The 20,649-nt window shown below is 51.0% G+C and overlaps 1 protein-coding gene across 2 annotated transcripts in view; it reads right to left on the bottom strand.

Moving 5' to 3' along the window:
- The window catches only part of FADS2 (fatty acid desaturase 2), a 35,286-nt gene that overhangs the window by 8,931 nt on the left and 5,706 nt on the right, over positions 1-20,649 (bottom strand). For both annotated transcript variants that reach the window (XM_082477928.1, XM_082477929.1), the window contains 4 exons: positions 16,605-16,715; positions 14,895-15,092; positions 14,672-14,773; positions 8,272-8,397 (listed from right to left, as the gene is read on the bottom strand). In XM_082477928.1, coding sequence (XP_082334054.1) covers positions 8,272-8,397; positions 14,672-14,773; positions 14,895-15,092; positions 16,605-16,715 — 537 coding nt within the window. The remainder of the gene's footprint in view (positions 1-8,271; positions 8,398-14,671; positions 14,774-14,894; positions 15,093-16,604; positions 16,716-20,649) is intronic.

Raw genomic sequence — 20,649 nt, 5'->3', positions numbered from 1 at the left:
TGGGCTCCCAAGGCTGGGCCCCTCTGGGCATCCGGCCACTCCGGCCAACACTTCCTCAGCCCTCGCTGGGCATGCCGATCCCAAGCCGCATCCCATGCTGGCCTCAGCTCATGCGCTCCTCTACCAGCGGTGCTTCCAAAGCTGAAGCTCTGGGTCAAGTCACTGCCCAAGGCCACAGGAGAAGTGGGCCAGCTGGGATCTGAACCCAAGAAAGTGGACTCAGAGCCCATGCGACGGGCACTAAATAAATGTTGAGTGAATGCACAACTCAACAGCACACGTGGGGGGCACAGACACCCAGAGGGAGCTCCTTGGCCAGTTTCCACCCCTTTGGGAGACAGAAAAGCTCCTGGGTCCCCCTGAGAAACTCCCTGGAGCCCGCAGTGGGCAGGAGAACTCAGGTCAAGGCCTGGGGAATTGTTAACAGTACCAGGCCGGGCGCATCTACCTTCCCGGAGCCTCCTGCAATTTCCAGGCTGAGACTTTTCACTTGAGGATGCCGGCGGGCCAGAGGAGGTCACCACATGGACTCTTCAGGCCACACCTGGTCACCTGGTCCCACCCAGGGCACCCTGACACCCAGACATTCAAGTGAGGAGGGCTGGGAAGGCTGGCTGGGGCGTAGCCATCCTCACTGTACAAAGTGGCTCAGGCCACACTGAGCATGAGCCCGGGTGAGGGGACCCACGGCCCCACAGGGTCCCTGCAGCTCCTTAATTCAAGGTCCACCCCCCCCAGGGACCAGCCCACCTGGCCCCTAGGGGACTGAGACCAAAAGATGCTGCTCGAAGAGGGGCACCTGCGATGCTGGGGGTCTGTGTGGGGAGCCTGGGCTTCGACTCTGCCTCTCACCTGCGCTGAGACACTGCACAGGTCACTGAGCCCGCCTGAGCCCTGTTTGGCATCCAAATCACTGGATGTTAAGAGGAGCCAATGAGAACAAGGGCATAAATGCCAGGGGCTGACCCCTGGGACACGGCTCCTCCTCCCTTCCCCCAACCCCACCCCCGGCTCCGAAGGTTGGCGCCGCTCTCATCCAATGATGTCCACTCCTGCTTATTTCAGCTGGGAGATCAAAGCATGATATGGATGGCGAAACCCTGGATGTCCTCTAGGCCAGCGCTCCTGTTCTCCAGGTGAGAACACAAGAGGGGAGTGATTGCCAAAATCACAGAGAGGGCCCACGGACAGAGGGGCCCCGGTGGGAGCAAAGCCAAGCCTGTCCCCAGGACATGCATCTTGGCACAGAGGCCATGGCCATGGCACACCCAGCTGAAGCACCACCAAAATCAATCCCTTTGTTCCGTGTGGCCTCCTGTGCCTCGGCAGGGGTCTCACCCATCCCCAGAATGCACGTCCTTTGCACGAAGGCTATCAGTAAGATTGCGGCTGGCCTTGGAGAGGTCCCAGCCAGGGGACACCAGACACAGTTCTGGACAACTTTTCAGAGGGAGGGATTAGAGGTGCCCCCTGAGTGGCCGGCCGGTCTGGTGGTCTGAGTTCTGGGGAGCGTGTGGCCCGTTGAACAGGCCCCCGGGTCTTGCTCTAACCTCCTCCCAGAAGCCAGGAACCAGGCCCAGACTTTGTCTGCAGGCTTCTCCAGCCCTGGACAGGAGCCCTCCTACCACATCTCTGCCCCACAGGTCAACCCTGAGGACAGCCCCAGGCCCAGAGGACCCTCGGGCTGGTCCAGCTCTGCTCGGGGAGTGAGCACTAAAGGCAGTGCAGGCTGGCTGGCGGAGGGACCCCACAGAAGGACTCAGGGGTGGGCGCAGCTGGGGAGTTGGTTTGAAGCTGCATTTGCACAGCAAGCACCCTATTTGCACTGATCCATGGTGCCCTGTAGGGGGTGACAGGAGATTACACAGGGCTGATGCTCCCCACCTGCCCCTAGCCGCTTAGCACTGCAGGCTCCCATGTGTGTCCCCTCGATGCCCGAGACTGTCCTGCGGGAGCTGCCGAGTCCCTGCCCCCGGGCAGCGGCAGGCCTCTCTGTCCACCCCTGAGAGCTCCCAGCCTTAGAGAGGCGGGGGCTCCAGATTTGGAAACAATCTGTTATTCGAGCAAATTGCTTTGCTGTCCCCACGCCCTCCCACTCCATAAGCTTTGGGCTCCTTGTTTGTAAAGTGGAGGTATGATGGCTACTTCTTAGTACTTCTTAGGGCTGTCGAGGGCCCGCTGGTGATGGGGCTGTGAAAGCACTTCAGAACTGTGAGGGAAGGCCAGTCACGGTTACACGTGCGCCCGTGTGCGGTAACATGCAAAATGTCACGGGATGCCTGTTCCCGTCTTGATGACCTCAGTTAGGGGAACTGCAAGGTTGCATGTCAGGGTAAGGCTGATCCAGGGCACTAGCCTTCCTCCAAAAACCAGCAAGCACAGCTGTGGTTTGGTGATGCCAGGCCTGGCCTGGGGCCAACCTTCTGGTTTCTTGACTTTCACACGCTCAGTTCTTTGCAACACTCAGTTGTATGTCATGGGCGCAGGGAAGGGATGGGGAGAGCTGTTTTAGAACGTACCAAGCTAGGAGGAGGGGCTTCTGGCTTCTTAATTCATCAGGAAGCTGGAGGGATCCAACAAACACAGGCCTCTAGTGTCCAGCAGGTGGTGGCCCCGGGCAGGGTCCCACAGGACCCGGAAGCCCTGGCTGGGAGCCAGACAGCCTGGGTTTGGATGGTGGCACTGCTTTTCTAGCTGTAGCCTTGAGCAAGTTATTTTACTCTCTCAGCCTTAGCTGCTCCATCTATAAAATGGGTTTGATGAGAGCTCCTGCCTCACGGTTAAGCAAGGATTAAGTGACGCCCCACGTGCAGTGCTCGGCACGGTGCTAGGCCCGGGGACTCAGAAAGAGTCAACCTTCTTCCCCAGTGGGGACCACAGGCCTGGAGGACCCACACGCCTCTGCCCTCCAGGACAGTCCCCATCACACACAGGGAGAAAGCTCGGGTCGTGAGGCCACCACAGGGGAGATGCAGGAAGATAGGGGGTGCTTCCACTCGAGCTGCGGGCGAGGCTCCGGGTGGCTTGTCGTGTCCAGACCCCAAGGAGTGGCGGCACATGCAGGACCTGCTTTGACACGTCCTCAAGCCGAGGCTGAAGGGAGCACAGGCCAGAGGCAGAGGGAGGGGGAGTACGGCCAGCCCCGGCAGCCTGTCTTCCTGGAGGCCCACAACCCTGGGCCCCGGCCAGCTGACCCTCCTGTGCTCAGCCTCTGCAAGGACCACAAGGCCGGGCTTGGATTATGGGCTGAGCGGGTGCCAGGGGCATGTGCAGGGGACTTTTCAGCATTGGAACAAAATGTCTGAGGAATGACAAGGGCCTTCCTTGTCTGCTCAGGGGAAGGGGGAGGGGAGCAGTTGCAAAGTCCTGCCCAGACTCACACACAGAAATGAGGAACACAGCCACAGCAGGCATGCAAGGTGGCAAGACTCCAGCCCAAGGGCCCTGAGAGGAGGGCCACAGGTGCTCCAAGGGAATATCTGGCCTGTTCAAGAAGGAAGCCTGGAGGGTCAGCTGCAGACAGGCCGTGGGGCAGGGAGAGCCTCCCAGATGGGCAGGAAAAGCAGGATCTCAGGCAGGGAGGCAGAAGCAGCTGCCTTCTGAGAGCCCGTTTACAGAGCTACAGGGCTAAGGGCCTCCTCGTTCTCCCCCATGATATGGAAAAAAAAAAAAAAAAAGTGGGTGGTGGAGGGGCAGGATGAGCAAAACAAGACCGCCCTTGACATCACCACTATTTAATTCTGTTCTGAAGTTCCAGGAATGCCATAAAACCCAAGTCAGAAATAAGAGTGTAGAGCGATTACAAAGAGTCTGAATTTTCATTATTTTCAGGGATATGATTGTCTACCCGGGAAATTCAAAAAAATCAACTGAAAAACAACTAGAATCACAAGCAGACATAAGTGGACACTAGCTGGACATAAGATAACTAGCCAGACATCAGCATGTTTCCTGAACACTGGAGGAACCCCTATCATAATGACAAAAAACAGAAGTTACCTAGGATTTAATTAAAAAAAAGAAAACCATCCACAAGACATATAAAGAAAAGGAGGACTTCCCCTGGTGGCACAGTGGTTGAGAATCTGCCTGCCAATGCAGGGAACACGGGTACAAGCCCTGGTCCGGGAAGATCTCACATGCCGCGGAGCAACTAAGCCCCGTGCGCCACAACTACTGAGCCTGCACTGTAGAGCCCGCGAGCCACAACTACTGAGCCCACATGCCACAACTACTGAAGCTGCGTGCCTAGAGCCTGTGCTCCGCAACGAGAGAAGCCACCGCAGTGAGAAGTCCAGGCGTGGCAACGAAGAGCAGCCCCCACTCGACGCAACTAGAGAAAGCCCGCACGCAGCAACAAAGACCCAACACAGCCAACAATAAATAAATAAATAAATAAATAAAAATTAAAAAAAAGAAAAAGGAAAACCTTTCTAAGAGATATAAAAAGGAGACTCAAGCGTAAATGGAGAAAGAGGTCTTATTTCTGGATGGAAAGGCTGAATGTAAAGATGTAAATTCTTTCTGGGAGGGAAAAGTCGGCCCATGACAAGCTTGCAGTGAGCTCTAAGGAGCCACAGATGGATCGGCATGACGCCAAAGTCACCCAGACAGCGTCCCGTGCTGACACTCAGCCCATACCAGGTGCTGGGGTTCAGGAGAGGATACCCTCCCACTCAGAAGGGGCGGCGTGACCCGGTAAGGGGAAACCAGGAAAACTGGCTGACTCCTGAGAATTATGAAGGTTGACCATCGGTCTTAGCCAAGTCCCATTTGGCAAAAGTCAAGCATTCAAAAGTGATACCAGGGGACTTGCCTGGCGGTCTAGCAGTTAAGACTCCACGCTTCCACTGCAGGGGGCATGGGTTCCATCCCTAGTCGGGGAACTAAGACCCCACATGCTGCAGTGCAGCCAAAAAGAAAAAAAAACAAAGAGGTCCAGGGAACCAGGCTCTGATGGGGGCTCCACCACTTCTCGTCTGCAGCCAGACCCTCTCCACCTGCAGACCCCTCTCTTCACTAGACACAGACCCTCTCGACCCCGTAGACCCCTCCCCCTTCCCTGGGTGCACAGCCCTGCTGTCAGCACTCCCTCAACTCCTAACACCCTCAACAGAGCTGCTGGCTTGATGTCTCCTGCTACACCCTAGCTGGTAACATGCCCATCTGAGGGCACGTCTTGGCTCCTTCACTGGGCTGGGAGTATCCTAGGAAGAGGGACGATGGCCAGCTCCGAGCCTCCAACTCCCAGCACAGGCCGACACAAAGCAGCTTATTCATTCAACAAACATACGTTGACAGCCTACTATGCACAGGCCCTGGGGACCCAACGGAGAGCAAACCATATTACTTTTTGATTATTTATATATATATTTCCAGGACTCTAATTCTCTCTTTAGCTCTGTCTAATCTATTTAACCCATTCTTTTGGAGATATATATCTGTATCTATACTTCATTTGGTCATTCAAAAATCTGTTTGGTTCTCTTTGATAATCACTTGTTGTTTATTTATCTTAAGTTCATACATAACCTTTCTATATTGTACATAGGACCTGAGTATCTGGAGTTCTATAGCATCTAAATCTGTTATATGTTGTTTCTTCTGATTCTCACTCATAGTGGCTAGCCTTCTGTGCTGTACTTCTGATTGTGAGCTCACTGCTTGATATTAGCCTATGGGAATCTTCATACCTATATTTGGAGACTTTCCTCCAAAGGGGATCTGCCTCTGCTTCTGCCAGGAGCCAGAGGGTGCCACCAACATGGAACACTTCAGTCCTCCTTGAGGGCCCTGGCTTCGTATAGTTGCCCGAGATGCAGCTCCCCCAGCTCCTCCTGGCCAACCTCCCAGCTTCATTGTAACTTTTCTTTTGGAGTCAGGAAGTAGGTTTTGGAGATCTTGGAAAACAACAGGGCCTCAAGGAATCATGGCCTCTCTTTGCGAGATATTCTTTTTCTGTAGCAAGAAGGTTCCTCACTGCTCTAAGTCCACCATATGAGAAGAAGGAGAAATTCTCCAATCCAGAGACTTCCCTGGCGGTCCGGTGGTTAAGACTCCATGCTTCCACTGCAGGGGGCATGGGTTCGATCCCTGGTCCGGGAACTAAGATCCCGCATGCCACGTGGTGTGGCCAAAAAATTTTAAAAATTAAAAATTATAAATAAATAAATAAATAAAAGTGAAACCAGGGACTTCCCTGGCGGTCCAGTGGTTAGGACTCCGCACTTCCACTGCGGGGGGCACGGGTTCGATCCCTGGTCAGGGTACTAAGATCCCGCTTGCCACACGGCCAAAAAAAAAAAAAAAAAAAAGTGAAACCATAAAACACTGAAAATATATGAAGAACTTTCTAAGCATAAAAGAAAGGTCCCTTCCAGGCAGCATGGTCCTGTGGACACCAGGGTATGGCTCAACCAGGAACCCAGAAACAGCTGGCCTTTCCCCCGAGTATGTGAGAGAAAGGATTTCATGGAGCACCGTGGCCGTGGCCATGGTCTTTCAAGGCCACTGGCAACTGGATGGCCAGATCCCCAAAACCTCCCACCGCACCCCCTCCCCAGAAGTCGGCATTCGAGAGGTGTCGAGGGAGAGATGTTGGGAGAAGCTTCGCTGGCCACCACATGGAGAGGAGAGACGGCTTGCTGCCAGCGTCACTGGTGAGACTAGATTTCGTTGTCAGGGACACAGAGAGCATTTGTCAAGCCAGTCAACAGCTCTACAACACGAAGCCTCACCCAGAAAGGGAAGCCTCTGTCTTCTTATCAGATGGACCCAGGTTAATCAGTCCTACTATCTAGACACCTCAAATCAAAGCGAGCAAACTCTTTCCTAGAAGGAAAACGCAAGCATGTATTTTGGCAGAGAATAAAATCCTTGCCCAGCCAGAGAGCCTCCACACTTCCCAAGTACTGAATTTTGGCTAATTTCCTCTGAATTGACAATGTCACAGAAAACCCATGTTTCTGCTCAGATATTCTGTCAGATATGAAATGGGAGGTGGGGTACCAACCAGAATTGAGGGGACAGGCTCTCTTCTCTCCCTGTTCCAATCCTTGGATGCCAACACTACTGGGAATACGACCAATTAAAGACACTGCTCCTTACTGAGGGTAGACATGCCTCTCTTGGCAAATGCTTATCGGGCCCCTACTCTGCGCGTGGTATGGTCACACTTAACATCTACGGAAAAGCAACAAGGATCTTCTAAACTTTGGTTTACATCATCAATGTATTTCTGAAAAGTAAAGCATACATAGATTTTTTTTAGAGGCTGTCACATAGAGGCTCTACTTTTTACAGAATGTTAAATGAGGATAGTCTTTAATTGGGGGGGCCTTTATTCAAAGACTTAGCAACACCAATTTTTCCTGTCATAAAATAGTGTGGGTTACATTATGGTATAGAAATACGACAGAGCACTTGGACAGCCCCAGGTGGAGGCCCATACACTCCTGACTCCAGCAAAGAAGTCTATGTTTGGTGAGGCAGCACGTTGCAGAAAAACTGTTTAAGTTTTAATTTTTGTTTTTAAAAAAGATATGTGTGTGTGTCTACACACATAGAAAATATCTGGAAGGATTTTGTAGTATGTTGTCAACAGTGGTCACCCTCAGGGGCATGACACCAGAAGCAAAGGGGGGATGGTAGAGATAATAGGAGACTCACTTAGTTTGGTCAATTTCTGTTATTATTTAAATGCTTGTAACAGGTATGTTCTATATTTATAATAATAATAATTTTTAAAAACTAATGTAAAAACAAGGCAGTGTGATGGAGTGGAAGGAAATGGCCTAGCTATCAGATCTGGGGCCTCATCCTAGACTGGCCACTAAGTGATGTGACCCTGAACACACGCCCTCCTCCTGCCGAGCCTCGCTTGGCACCTGTGGTGAAGCAGGTGGGACCAGACCCTGCTGAGGTCCCTCCCAGCATCGGGGATTGTGACTCTCCAAGTAAGGTTTCCTGGAGCTGGTCTTCGGGGACCAAGCTTGAGCTCTGGAATCGTGCCTTCCTGCTAAACTGGAAGGAACAAGCCAGGAAATGCTCTTCCCTGGCCCATGGGAGGTGGGGAGGTATCTAATACTCTAAGGAGCTGCATCCCTTATTTACACAGGAGACCATCCCACAGACATTTCAGCTTGAATAATGCAGGGTGTCCAGGAAAGGTTTTCGTGTAAACATCAGACACCCTCCACCCCATGGGATTCCTCCCCTGATCCCTGAGCAGGCCAAACACTCCCCATGGCCACTTGGTCCCCTTCATCGTACCTCAATGGGCTGCCATTTACCCAGGACAAACACATGCAGCATGTTCACATCCGGGTCCTTGTGGAAGATGTTGGGCTTGGCGTGGTGCTGGAAGTGGCGATGGTTCCACCAGTTGGCAGAAGCGCCCTGTCGGGGGAGGAATAGGGGTGAGCAGCGCAGTCCTCGGTGTGCGGGAAGGGGATCCACGACAGGCCCAGCTCAGGACCAGTTCCCAGCAGGTCCAATATTCAGGGCTGACTTCTCCACTATACACAGGGCCTCGGGCCCCTGAGAGTCAGAATGCAGCCCTGCCGGTGCTGAGTCCAGAGTGCTGGGCAGCCCCTTGGCCAGGACTTCCGTATGGCGCCAGGTCACTCCCCCCTGCCCCCAGGCCTATTTCTCTGATCATAAGACGGTGCTGGGGATGGACGGAGAGGCACGTGCGTCAGCATGTGTGGTGGAGTCTCAGCTCTCTGCCAACACCGGGCGTGAGGCTCTACGTCCCTCATCCTCTGCTCGTCTCCTGTTTGCGTGTGTTGTGCAGAGGGGAACACTTCTGTTTTGGGAACAGTAAGAAGTGGTCCCTACCATATGACCCAGCACTCCGCCCCTACGTGTGTACCCAAGAGGAATGAAAACAGAGCCACACAAGGACTTGTACACAAACGTTCCCAGCAGCATTATTTAAAATAACCAAAAAGCGGAAACAACCCAAAGGTCCATCAACTGATGAATGGATAAATACAATATGGCAGATCCATACAATGGAATATGTTTGGCCATGCCATAAAAAAGTGTGAAACACTGACACGTGCTACAACGTGGATGAACCTGGAAAACACGATGCTAAGTGAAAGAAGCCAGCCACAAAGGATTCCATTTATATGAAATGTCCAGCACAGGGAAATCCACAGACAGAAAGATGAGTGGTTACCTAGTGCTAGGGTTGGGATGAGGGGGTTGGGAGGTGATGGCTAAATGGTGTGGGGTTTCTTTTCGGGGTGATCAAGATGTTCCAAAACTGATTGCGATGGTGGTTGCACACATTTGGGACTATACCACAAGTCATTGGTTTGTACACTTTATTTTTGCCTTGCCGCGCAGCATGCGGGATCTTAGTTCCCTGACCAGAGACGGAACCCACGCCCCCTGCAGTGGAAGTGCAGAGTTTTAACCACCGGACTGCCAGGAATTCCCTGGTTTGTACACTTTAAATGTGCAAATTGTATAGCATGTGAATTACATCAAGAAAACTTTAAAAAAAAAAAAAAAAAAAATGAAGACCACAAGTGGTCCCTGCTCTCAGATGGCCCACAGAGTAGCTGGCAAGAGACAGCCCAGCAGCCAGACATGCCACTGCACTGAGAGGTGACAGCTGAGTCACATCACGCCCAGAAGGCTTGGCAGAGCTTCATAAACAATCACCAACAGAGCTTCCTGGTTCTAACGGGTAAATATGAAATTATGATTCTAGGGACTTCCCTGGCAGTCCAGTGGTTAGGACTCTGAGCTTTCACTACCAAGGGCCTGGGTTCAATCCCTGGTCGGGGAACTAAGATCCCTCAAGCTGTGCGGCACGGCCAAAAACAATAATAATAATAAAATTACAATTCTAGGAGACAAGAAGCATTACATGAGTATTTCTTTCAAGGCCACAAATTTCTGTCTCACCAGCTCCAGCTCTGGACACATTCTGAAGGCACGTCCCTCTACAAAGTCACCCAGTGATGCAAAGAAGGAAACAAGACTCCTCTGACTCTTCCGCATGAGGACTTCACTGGTGAACTGTCGCTGGATCAATCAATGCTTTGGCCAAGGGTCTGGCCATCTATAAAAAGGCCTAACTGCAAAAACAAATATTTTACTTGGAAGATGTTTGGTACAAACATAGTCTCTGGACCCTAACGGCCATGGGCGGGAACAGCTCTGAGCAGCTGTGGCCTTTGCAGTGACCTCAGGCCCCTGTAAGCAGGAGGGCCTCAAAACCCAACAGGGCAAAAAAAAAAAGTCAGCGAATGAGAGCTTAGAGGATTAAGAAATCAGATGACACATTGGCCTTTCTAGACAAAAGGAACCAAATTCCTGGGAAGAGCGCAAGGGAGTCCCAGGCACAAAGAAATCAAGGGGCAAGGCATGTGCGCACGATGTTTACAATGCACCAACCAAGAGATGTTTGTTGAATAACTAGAGGAAGACAGGCTACGAGCACCACGGGGATGAGAGGAGGCAAGGTGGGGCCATCCCCGAACTTGGCATCGGCTGTAACGACAAAACATTTTTTGATGGTGCTATTCTCTGCTGTGACTCTTCTCCATCCTTCTTCACTAGGCTCAACCCTCCGTATCCTTCCTGGGCACTGGGAAGCCCTGCCTGCCCTGGAACAGTGACCCAGTGCTGTGCTCTTGGAATGTGGTGCCAATGTTGCCTGCCCTGGGGATGAAGTGGGGAAGGAGGCGAGCCCTTGTCTAGCGAGGGAGAGGAGGGTATCACTCCACACTGGGGTGGGCTGACAGAGCTGGAAAAGTTTCGGGAGGCCACTCAGAAGGACTGCCCTTGGGCAGCAGGCTGGGGCAGGAGCGGGCCAGCCAGAGTGAGGGTCCCGTTTCTGACAGAGGGAAGAGCCTAGGTGAAAGCCTTGGGGGAAGGGGAGCGTGGAATGTTCCAGAAGCCAAAAGAAGGCCCCCTCAGTTGGGCCAGCAGTGCTGGGCAGAGCCATAGCAGACCCTGAGGCAAACTCATCAACAATATTTCTAAAAATCTACGCTTTTGCTCATCCCATTTTCAATTGAGAGAACTGCCAAGTCTGACAATTTCTCTCAACCAAGTGACAGTCTTAAATAATTTTTTTTTAATATTTATTTTTTTATTTGGCTGCGCCGGGTCTTAGCTGCGGCATGTGGGATCTAGTTCCCTGACCAGGGATCGAAGCCGGGCCCCCTGCGTTGGGAGTGCGGAGTCTTAACCACTGGACCACCAGGGAAGTCTCTTAAAGAATTTTTTAAAAACTTTTTTTTCTTTTTTTAAAAATTAATTAATTTATTTTTTGGCTGTGTCACGTCTTCGTTACTGCGTGCGGGCTTTCTCTAGTTGCGGCGAGCGGGGGCTACTCTTCGTTGCGGTGCGTAGGCTTCTCATTGCGGTGGCTTCTCTTGTTGCGGAGCACAGGCTCTAGGTGCGTGGGCTTCAGTAGTTGTGGCTTGTGGGCTCTAGAGCGCAGGCTCAGTAGTTGTGGCACACGGGCTTAGTTGCCCAGCGGCATGTGGGATCTTCCCGGACCAGGGCTTGAACCCGTGTTCCCTGCATTGGCAGCTGGATTCTTAACCACTGTGCCACCGGGTAAGTCCCTTAAATAATTTTTAATTAACTTAAACTGTAACATAGTAATAAATTCGGTTTCAGTATAAATAATCAATTTAAACTTCATATTAGGATTTTTAATATACCACCCTTTCCAATTTTTAAGTAGTTTTCAACTATTTTAATGCTCTGGGGAAAAAAAATCAACCATTAGGATTTCCCTGGTGGTACGGTGGTTGAGAATCCTTCTGCCTATGCAGGGGACACGGGTTCGATCCCTGGTCCCGGAAGATCCCACATGCTGCGGAGCAACTAAGCCCGTGCGCCACAACGACTGAGCCTGCACTCTAGAGCCCCCGAGCCACAACTACTGAGCCCACGTGCCACAACTACTGAAGCTCGTGTGCCTAGAGCCCGTGCTCTGCAACAAGAGAAGCCACCGCAGTGAGAAGCCCGTGAACTGCAACGAAGAGTAGCCCCCGCTCGCCGCAACTAGAGAAAGCCCGTGCGGAGCAACGAAGACCCAACGCAGTCAAAAATAAATAAATAAATGTATATTAAAAAAAAAAAATCTACCATCAAAAAAAGAAAAACACGAATACATACAAACATGTATGTAAGGTACAAGTTGTCCTTCGGCTTCAGATTCCAATACGGCTCAACACAGTCCTGATCTTTATTTGAAATGTTGGTATTTTGTTCATTGTGGATTTTTTGGCATTAATTTTGCTTTTTTTTTTTTTTAAATATTGCATTAAAATGTTACTTATCTCAATTCCTGATTCTTTTTGATGTCCCCTTAAATTTTGTGCCGCTGGGACACACTTGTGTGCCCACTTGCCTCACCCTAGTTCCGGCCCTGGTGGCCCCAGATAAGGTTGTGAAAAGGCTGTGGGTTCCAAAGATTTCCATCTCCAGATGTAAAGTCTAGATGGCGCCAGGCCTGGTGGTTTGCATTTTATCCTCAGTGCAATGCCAAACAAAGATTCGACCTCTCAGAACTGTCTTTGTACAAGATCACCCTTGGGAAGAAATGTCCACCGGAAGTGACATGGGCTGAGGAGTTGGGAGGTGGAGGGCTCACCCGTGGAACCCTACAGCAGTGCAGGCTGACAGTAAGAAGCGGGTCCCAACATCTCGAAGCTTCCAGCACCCTGTTCAGTGCCCTCACTGTCTTGAGCTAAGACGTCCAAATTGGCAGGGCACCCGAGGACCTCCCTGCAGCCAGCTCCTTTCTGTCCCAACAAAGGGACCAGAGGAACAGCTGGACCTACAAGGCTTGTCTGCAGCTGTGTGGCCAGTGGGTGCCAGAGCGATTCCACAAAAGCTGTGATGGTCCTCGCTCTGGAGCACCCCTGCCCAGCCACACCACTGGCCTGGACACGGTACGAAGGACACAGCTAGCAGCGGGCTGGCAAGCCATCAGCAGAACCCAGGTCCCTGACCTCCTGTAGCCTCCCAACCTGCGTACCCTGTCACCCCAGAGTTTACAAGTCAACGTTCTACATGGAGGCCAATCTTCTGTCCTGACTGCATCTTCCGTCTGATGCAGGAGCTGTGTCCCAGGGCCCTTCAAGGACCGAGAGACATCAGACGGGAAAGGCCCTCCCGGCTCCCGCCCAGAGTCTGAAAACAGGACACAGTCCATCTTTGTTAAGTGTGTGGGGATAACATGGGTCCGGAGTGAAATGTTACTTTCAATACCGAGGAGGGTTTTCTCCAACAGAAAAGAGTATAAAATGAAACAAAGCACTCAACTATGTGCATCCTTCACTCCTGAAATTCTGGAAAGAAACCAGGTTCTCAGACAGCTCCAGGCTCAGGTCCAGGCAAACTGTTTGCTGAGGAACTGGTTACTAGTTCAATGGTAGTTCACGCCCAACCAGATCCGCAGCCAGCAAGCCAGGAGCTGGATGGGGTCAGGTCACAGGGAGAGACGCTCAACCCGGACACGGAGCTCTTCCAAAGCCAGGGTGGGGAGGGATGGGAGTCTTTAGGACACAGCTTTTCTTAGGAAGCAGTTGAATGATGTGGAGGCAGGGCTGGGGTGGGGGATGAGATCTGTTTCCAAGTGAGAATTGGCAAGGACTTACTCCCGAAACCAAGGAGATAACAACACCTATCAATCACAGCAGCACAAGGTCGCTGGCAAGTCGAGCTCGTCTTTTTACAAACTTGTCGAGCTAGAAGGCTACTGCAGGTCTGCCTCCTGATCTGGAGGGTGGTGAGAGAACTATCTTCCCTTCTGAGTTTGAAACAACTCTTGCCCTTTGGCTCAGTTGATCAGTACACTGTTTGATTTCCCTTATCTAAAAAGACTTATATGATGACAATATTCCCTTTTCATGCCCCCATATACTTCCAAAACGTACTGGAGATGGCTTCTGATAAAGGACTCATCTATAGCAGAATGGTTAAAGATAAAAGTGTAAATGACAGGTAGTGGGAGGGGAGGATACATAAAAGGAAGAGGAAGATTAGGGACAGTTGCTGTTTCATGTTTTGCTTTGTGTTTCCTGGCATCCAAGGGGGAAAAAAAGAGAAACACAATGTATCAGATAGCAAACATTACCTGATGGAGGGAAGCATACCGATTTATCAAGAGAGACTGTTTCTTCAGATGCAAACCATTCTATATAGAATGAATAAACAACAAGTCCTACTGTATAGCACAGGGAACTATACTCAATACCCATAATGGAAAAGAATATGAAAAAGAATGTATATATAAGAATGTATACATACGTATAACTGAATCACTTTGTTGTACAGCAGAAATTAACACAACATTGTAAACCAACTATACTTCAATAAAAGAATTTTAAAAAAGAGAGAGAGAGACTGCTTATTTACCGGCCCCAAACTGAAAGGAATTTATTAGTAAGTCCTTAGGTAATATAATCAACTAAGAAGCATGTGCTTGTTTTTAGAACTAGGACACTGGTTTTGCATGTCTAATGTGGTTAGGAGACGGGGCTTGGAAGTTCAGAGAAGTGGAGGGTTGGCAGGTCCTGCAGGTCAGCCGGCACACTGACCTGACAGTGGGCCTGGTCTGAGTGAAGTGAGATGGTGCTACACCAACCACTAACTGATAGGACAGATGCCCAGGGCGGCTGACATTTACCTTTAAGTGACCAATCATGAACTTGTGGGCTATGTGGTTCCACGTGGACTTCTTGTAAACAGAGAGGTGGCCGTAATCGTGTTGCAGCCATCCAGCTTGGGCCTGGGGGGAGAGAGGGCCACGGATGCTTTCCCAGCGTTGGCACCCAGGCACCAGGCCTCTGCCAGCTGGGGGAGTCAGGGGGCGGGGGCTTTGAGTGACAGGTGAGAGTGTCACGCCTCACCTGAGAGGTAGCAAGGATGAAGGCCGTGATGACGGTTGCAATCCAGCCATTGCCAAAGTAAAAGATGGTGAACCAGGCGATGCTCTCCATGACGATGATGTGGGCCAGGTAGAGAAGGAAGAACAGGTGGTTGCTCTTGAACAGGTTCATGTCCTCCGCGGTCTTCCTCAGGGCCCGGAAGTCCTCAGTGATCTGGGACTGTTGAGCCAGAGCACCGGGAAGGAGTCAGCCTCCCAGCTGCTCCAGAGGGGACCAATCGACACACCTAAGCTCCACAGGAGCCCGGCCGCAGGTCACTGCAACAGCTGCTGTCACCGCATACCTGCCTGAGCCTGGCACAGCCCTGGGACTATGTGTTTGTCCACAGCCAGTTCAGTGGCAGAGAAAGGGCTTAACTCAAAAGCTTGCATTTTACACAGGAGCATTATTCAAAATAGGCAAAAGGTGGAAACAACCCAAATTCCATTGATGGATGAATGACTAAACAAAAGGTGGTCTATACATACAGTGGAATATACAGCCTTCAAAAGGAAGAAAATTCTGACACATGCTACCAATGAACGAACCCTGAAGACATTAAGATAAGTGAAATTAAGCCAGACACGAAAAGACAAATACTTATGAGTCCCCTTATATGAGGTACCTAGACTGGGCAAATTCATCAATAGAAAGAACAGTGTTTACCAGGGGCTGGGGGGAGGGACAGATGGGTAGTTAACGTTTAATGGGGGCAGAATGTCAGTCTGGGGTGATGAAAGTTCTAGAGATGGGTGGTGGTGATGGTCGCATAACAACGTGAATGTACTCAAAGCCACTTAACTGTGCGCTTAAAATTAGTTAAAATGGGGAAGGGTCTGCGGAGGGCCTGGATTCAATCGCTGGCTGGGAAACTCAGATCCCCGCAAGCTGCCCAGTGTGGCCAAAAAAAAAAAAAAAAAAAAGTTAAAATGGTAAATTTTATGTTGTATCTATTTTACAACAATTTTTAAAAATACAAGGTTTATAGCAAATGTTTTCTTTTCTTTTTTAAAACAAACATTTAGTTAGTTATTTATTTGGCTGCGTGCAGGATCTTCGGTGCGGCACGCAGGATCTAGTTCCCTGACCAGGGATTGAACCCGGGCCCCCTGCGTTGGGTGTGTGGAGTCTTAACCACTGCACCACCAGCGAAGTCTCACAACAATTTTTTTTTTAAAAAAGCTTATTTTTCCACTACCTGACACGCACCGCTTGTTCCAGACACTCTATCAGGCAAGAGAGGGCTGGGTGGGCACTGGGCATGTGGGGTCAGGGAGATGGAGGCAGAGTCAAGGGTGGCTCTGGGGAAAGGAGGGCATCACTGGGACAAAGAGGGAAGCTAGGAGGCAGGGGCAGGGCAGGAAGGGGAAGAAAGGCCAGATACAAGGGCAGGGTGCTGGGCAAGAGGGAAAGACCCTGTGCCCAGCCTGGCACCGCTAAAGCCCCAGAGGTGGAGAGGCTGGGAATGAATTACTCCAAGGTGAGGGCCAGCCCAGGCTGGCAGCAGGAGAAGGGGGGCTCACCAGGGCCATCGGAGGCTCTGAGTCCTCCCTGACCCTAGGTGATGAGAGCAGTGGCTCCCCCTGGACTGGCATAAAGGCTCCTTTGCCCCACGCCCTGCACTCTCCTTCTTGGGGCGAGACCCCCTCCCCCCACAAACCCTCCCCTTCTTCCTTGTGAGGCCCGACTCACATTCTTGCTGTGGTCCTGGCTGGGCTCCTCAGGGGCCAGCTCGCCGATCAGCAGGGGCTTCATGAACTTGCGCACGAAATCAAGGTTGCGATGGAAGGCCAGGAAGACATCCTGGGGAGCAGGGGACAGGTGGTGAGTGGGAGACCCCGACCTCAGCCAGTACCTCCGCCCCAGGCAAGACAGGGCTCGCCAGCAGAAGCTCTGTCCCACTAGGACACCAGGACACCGAACGGGGCCGCAACGATCCGATCCCAAATGCTCTCTCAGCCTCATTCCGGCAGGTCCCCAAGTGCCCAATTCCAGTGGAGGTGTCACTTCGGGCTCTGCCCTGATGAGGGGCCGCGGAACTCGCCATGGGTGTTTACAAAAACCGCAGAGACGTGCGGCCTGCCGCTCGGTGAGTCACGAAAACGCGCCCCTGCAGGGATACACCGCGCGGGCACCGGGCGGGGCACAGCCGGGAACCCGATTCTCCTCGAGCTGCTCCTGCCCGGTGGGCTGCCTGATTTCCGGCGAACCGCACCACCCACCACGTGGTGCACACGCCTGTCAACAGAAAGAACAAGCCCGGAGCCTACCGCAAGCATGCGACAGGTGCTTAGATCCTGTTAAACCGGAAACAAATGCAGAATTCCGTAAAACGCATTTCTGGAGGGGTGAGGGGAGCTTTTTCATATTTTGAAACGGTATGAAAATAATTATGCAGATTATGAAAACTTTTCTTTGTAGAACTCTAAACTGTTATGTGTTAAGGTGGTGGCATTATGCCTTGCTTTGTCTTAGTTTTTCTAAACTTTCTCTAACATTGCTGTATTCCTTTTAAAAAATTTAAAAATTAAGATTGTGCCTTTTAATCTTTTTTTTCCAATTATAAAGTAATGTGCATAGTTTTGGCAAATTTAGAAAATGTACAGAAGAATAAAGAGGAAAATAAATACCACCCAGAGAGTGACCACCATTGCTAATATTTCAGGATTTTGTTTTCCATTTTTTTTTCTATACATACTATGTAAATTAGATAAAACAAATATAGCATCTCCATTAGATGTGCTGACCATAGACCCCCCCCATGGGACACAATATGATGTCGCAGTGATAAACAATGTTCACCTTGCATCAAACCAAGCTTCAAGGTGAAACTCACATAATATTGTACGTCAACTATATTTCAATTAAAAAAAGTTTTTTAAAAACAAGTCTTGAGACTTTACTAGGAGAGAGGAACAAGTCGCATGATACCATGAGAAACAATCAGAAAAATCAATGTAGTGGGGGAAAAAAGTGAGGGTGCATGTGTGTGTGTGTGTGTGTGTGTCTGTGTGTGTGTGTTGGGGGAGGGGTCCTAGATTAAAAGAGACAGAAAAAGATATAACAAAAGCTTATAAAAACTGCAATGTTTGATTCGAAAGGCTTCCACTGGAGGGTGGGGAACCCAGCAGTTATCCAAGACATTTTGGTGTTGAATGAGAGATTTTGGATATGGACAGGATATCTGATCATATTAAAGAATCACTATTGGGACTTCCCTGGTGGTGCAGTGGTTAAGAATCCGCCTGCCAATGCAGGGGACACGGTTCGAGCCCTGGTCCAGGAAGACCCCACATGCCACGCAGCAACTAAGCCTGTGCGCCACAACTACTGAGCCTGCGCTCTAGAGCCCACAAGCCACAACTGCCGGAGCCGGCAAGCCACAGCTGCCGAAGCCCGTGCACCCTACAGCCCATGCTCTGCAACAAGAGAAGCCACCGCAATGAGAAGCCCGCGCACCGCAACAAAGAATAGGCCCCACTCACCGCAACTAGAGAAAGCCCGCGCACAGCAACGAAGACCCAGCACAGCCAAAAATAAATAAATAAAATTTTAAAATAAATAAGTTAAAAAAAAGAATCACTATTAATTTTCTTAAATGTAACTAAGGTATTGTGATTATGTTAGAGAATGTCCCTATTAGGAGAAGATGGTGAAATGGCATAATGATGCAATTTATTTTCATATGATTTGGCAAAAGACAATGAATATATGCATAAAGAGGAATATAAATGTGGCAAAAATGTTGGGATTAGTGAGTCTTGGTTGAGGATATACAGGTGTTTGATTCTTTCAAATTTCTGTATGTTGGGGAATTTTCAAAATTTTTTAAAAAACAGGAAAGAATGAGGAAGATGCTGACAACTCATAAAAATCTGCTCAGGGGCTTCCCTGGTGGCGCGGTGGTTAAGAATCCGCCTGCCAATGCAGGGGACACGGGTTCGAGCCCTGGCCCGGGAAGATCCCACATGCCGCGGAGCAACTAAGCCCGTGCACCACAACTACTGAGCCTGTGCTCTAGAGCCCGCGAGCCGCAACTACTGAAGCCCACGTGCCACAACTACTGAAGCCCGCGCGCCTAGAGCCCGTGCTCCGCAACAAGAGAAGCCACCGCAATGAGAAGCCCACGCACCGCAACAAAGAATAGGCCCCACTCACCGCAACTAGAGAAAGCCCGTGGGCAGCAACGAAGACCCAACGCAGCCAAAAATAAAATAAATTTATTAAAAAAAAATGTGCTCAGCCTCTCCCTCCCCTCACCCCACCCCCCTGCCAAAGTATCTCACAGTGGTAATTGCCAGTCTTCTCCCATTCCTTGGCATCAAGCCCTTTTGCCTGGTCTTTGTTCTATTTGTGTCTAGAACAGACTTACAAAGCGACGCTTTGTGCAGAGGAAAACTGTGCCCAGAGTCTTTTAAAAATGCCTGCACCCCCCTCACTGAACAGAAAGGGATGGTAGCAGAGGATCAGAGCAAGTGTATCTTCAGAGGAGAGATGGGCTGCTATTCCAGGGCCCCTGAGTGGGCAACAAGGAGCCTGGGGTCCACTCTGGGCCAGCTGCTACCCACGCCCCCAGCCTCCGTCTCCTCTGCAAGGGAGGACCCTCCCAGCTCCAGTGTTCAAAGGCCCTGGGAAAGGGCCTACCAGGAGCTTCCAAAGTCAGGGCCCAGGCATTGGTGGTATGGCAGTGAGCACAGACAGCTGCCTTCCAAAGTCAGAGCCGAAAAAGGCCCTTTCCTTGGTCCACCTCACATGACACCACGGCTTTTGAGAAACAAAGGGGACGTTCTTGGTAAGGTAGTTTCCTGAGGAACAACGGCTGATAATGAATAACGAAACAATCTCTACTCTTCACTGGGAGACAGACAGCCTGCAAGTGCATCACCTCTCCTCCAGCGCCCGCTGCCCCCCACCAGGTCCAGGTCACACCTCCAGGCCTCTGCCTGGGCTGAGGAACGTGCTGGAGCGGACTCCTGTCCTGACTGGGGCCGCCCCTGGGTCAGTTCCAGAGGGCCCTTGGGTGGCCTCATCTCCCTGAGGCCAAGGGAGAGGAAGGGCCACGTGCCAGGTGGGGAGCCAGGAAAGTTGTCTCTGTTACCTCCCTGATGCCTCAAAGCCCCACTTTACAGATGAAGGCCCTGGAGCCCAGGAAGCTGACACCCAAGTGGCAGAGTCAGGGTCAAATCCAGGTTCACCCGATCCAGGGACCGCATCTCCACAAGCCTCATGCAGGTTTAGAAAGCCGAGCGCTGTTCGATTATCTCATTGTCCATGGTAGATCCAGCAGCCTTCCGAGCAGACCTGGTGGAAACCACGCTTGAACCCACCAAGCTGGTTTCCACATGGGGGCCTCTGGCTCTTCCTTCTGCCTGGAGCCCTGCCCCCTCAGCGTCCCGGCGCTGGCTCGTCCCAACCTACCACCCTATCTGAAAGAGCCACCCTCCAGCCTCACGCTTTCTGGGACATCACCCTGTTTTAACAGTTATCAAAACTACAAGCTGTATTATGTGCTCACTTCTTTATTGCCTGTCTCCCCAACTAGAATATAAGCTCCACTAAAGGGCCAAGCCTGTCTCGTTTGTTGCAATAACCCCAGTGCCAACAACAATGCCTAGGAGAGGCTCACAGGACCCCACAGCTGTGCACCCTCTCAGCCCAGGAAATTTTCCACTCTTCGGCCATTTTGCACAAGCCGGCTTGTGCTTCTGGAACATCTTCACCTTCTCAGTGGCTGAGA

Source organism: Balaenoptera physalus, assembly GCF_965194825.1.
Source record: "Balaenoptera physalus genome assembly, chromosome: 10".
Taxonomy (NCBI): Eukaryota; Metazoa; Chordata; class Mammalia; order Artiodactyla; family Balaenopteridae; genus Balaenoptera; species Balaenoptera physalus.
Note: the sequence above shows the minus strand (reverse complement) of the source record. Positions and strands in the feature narration are given on the sequence as shown.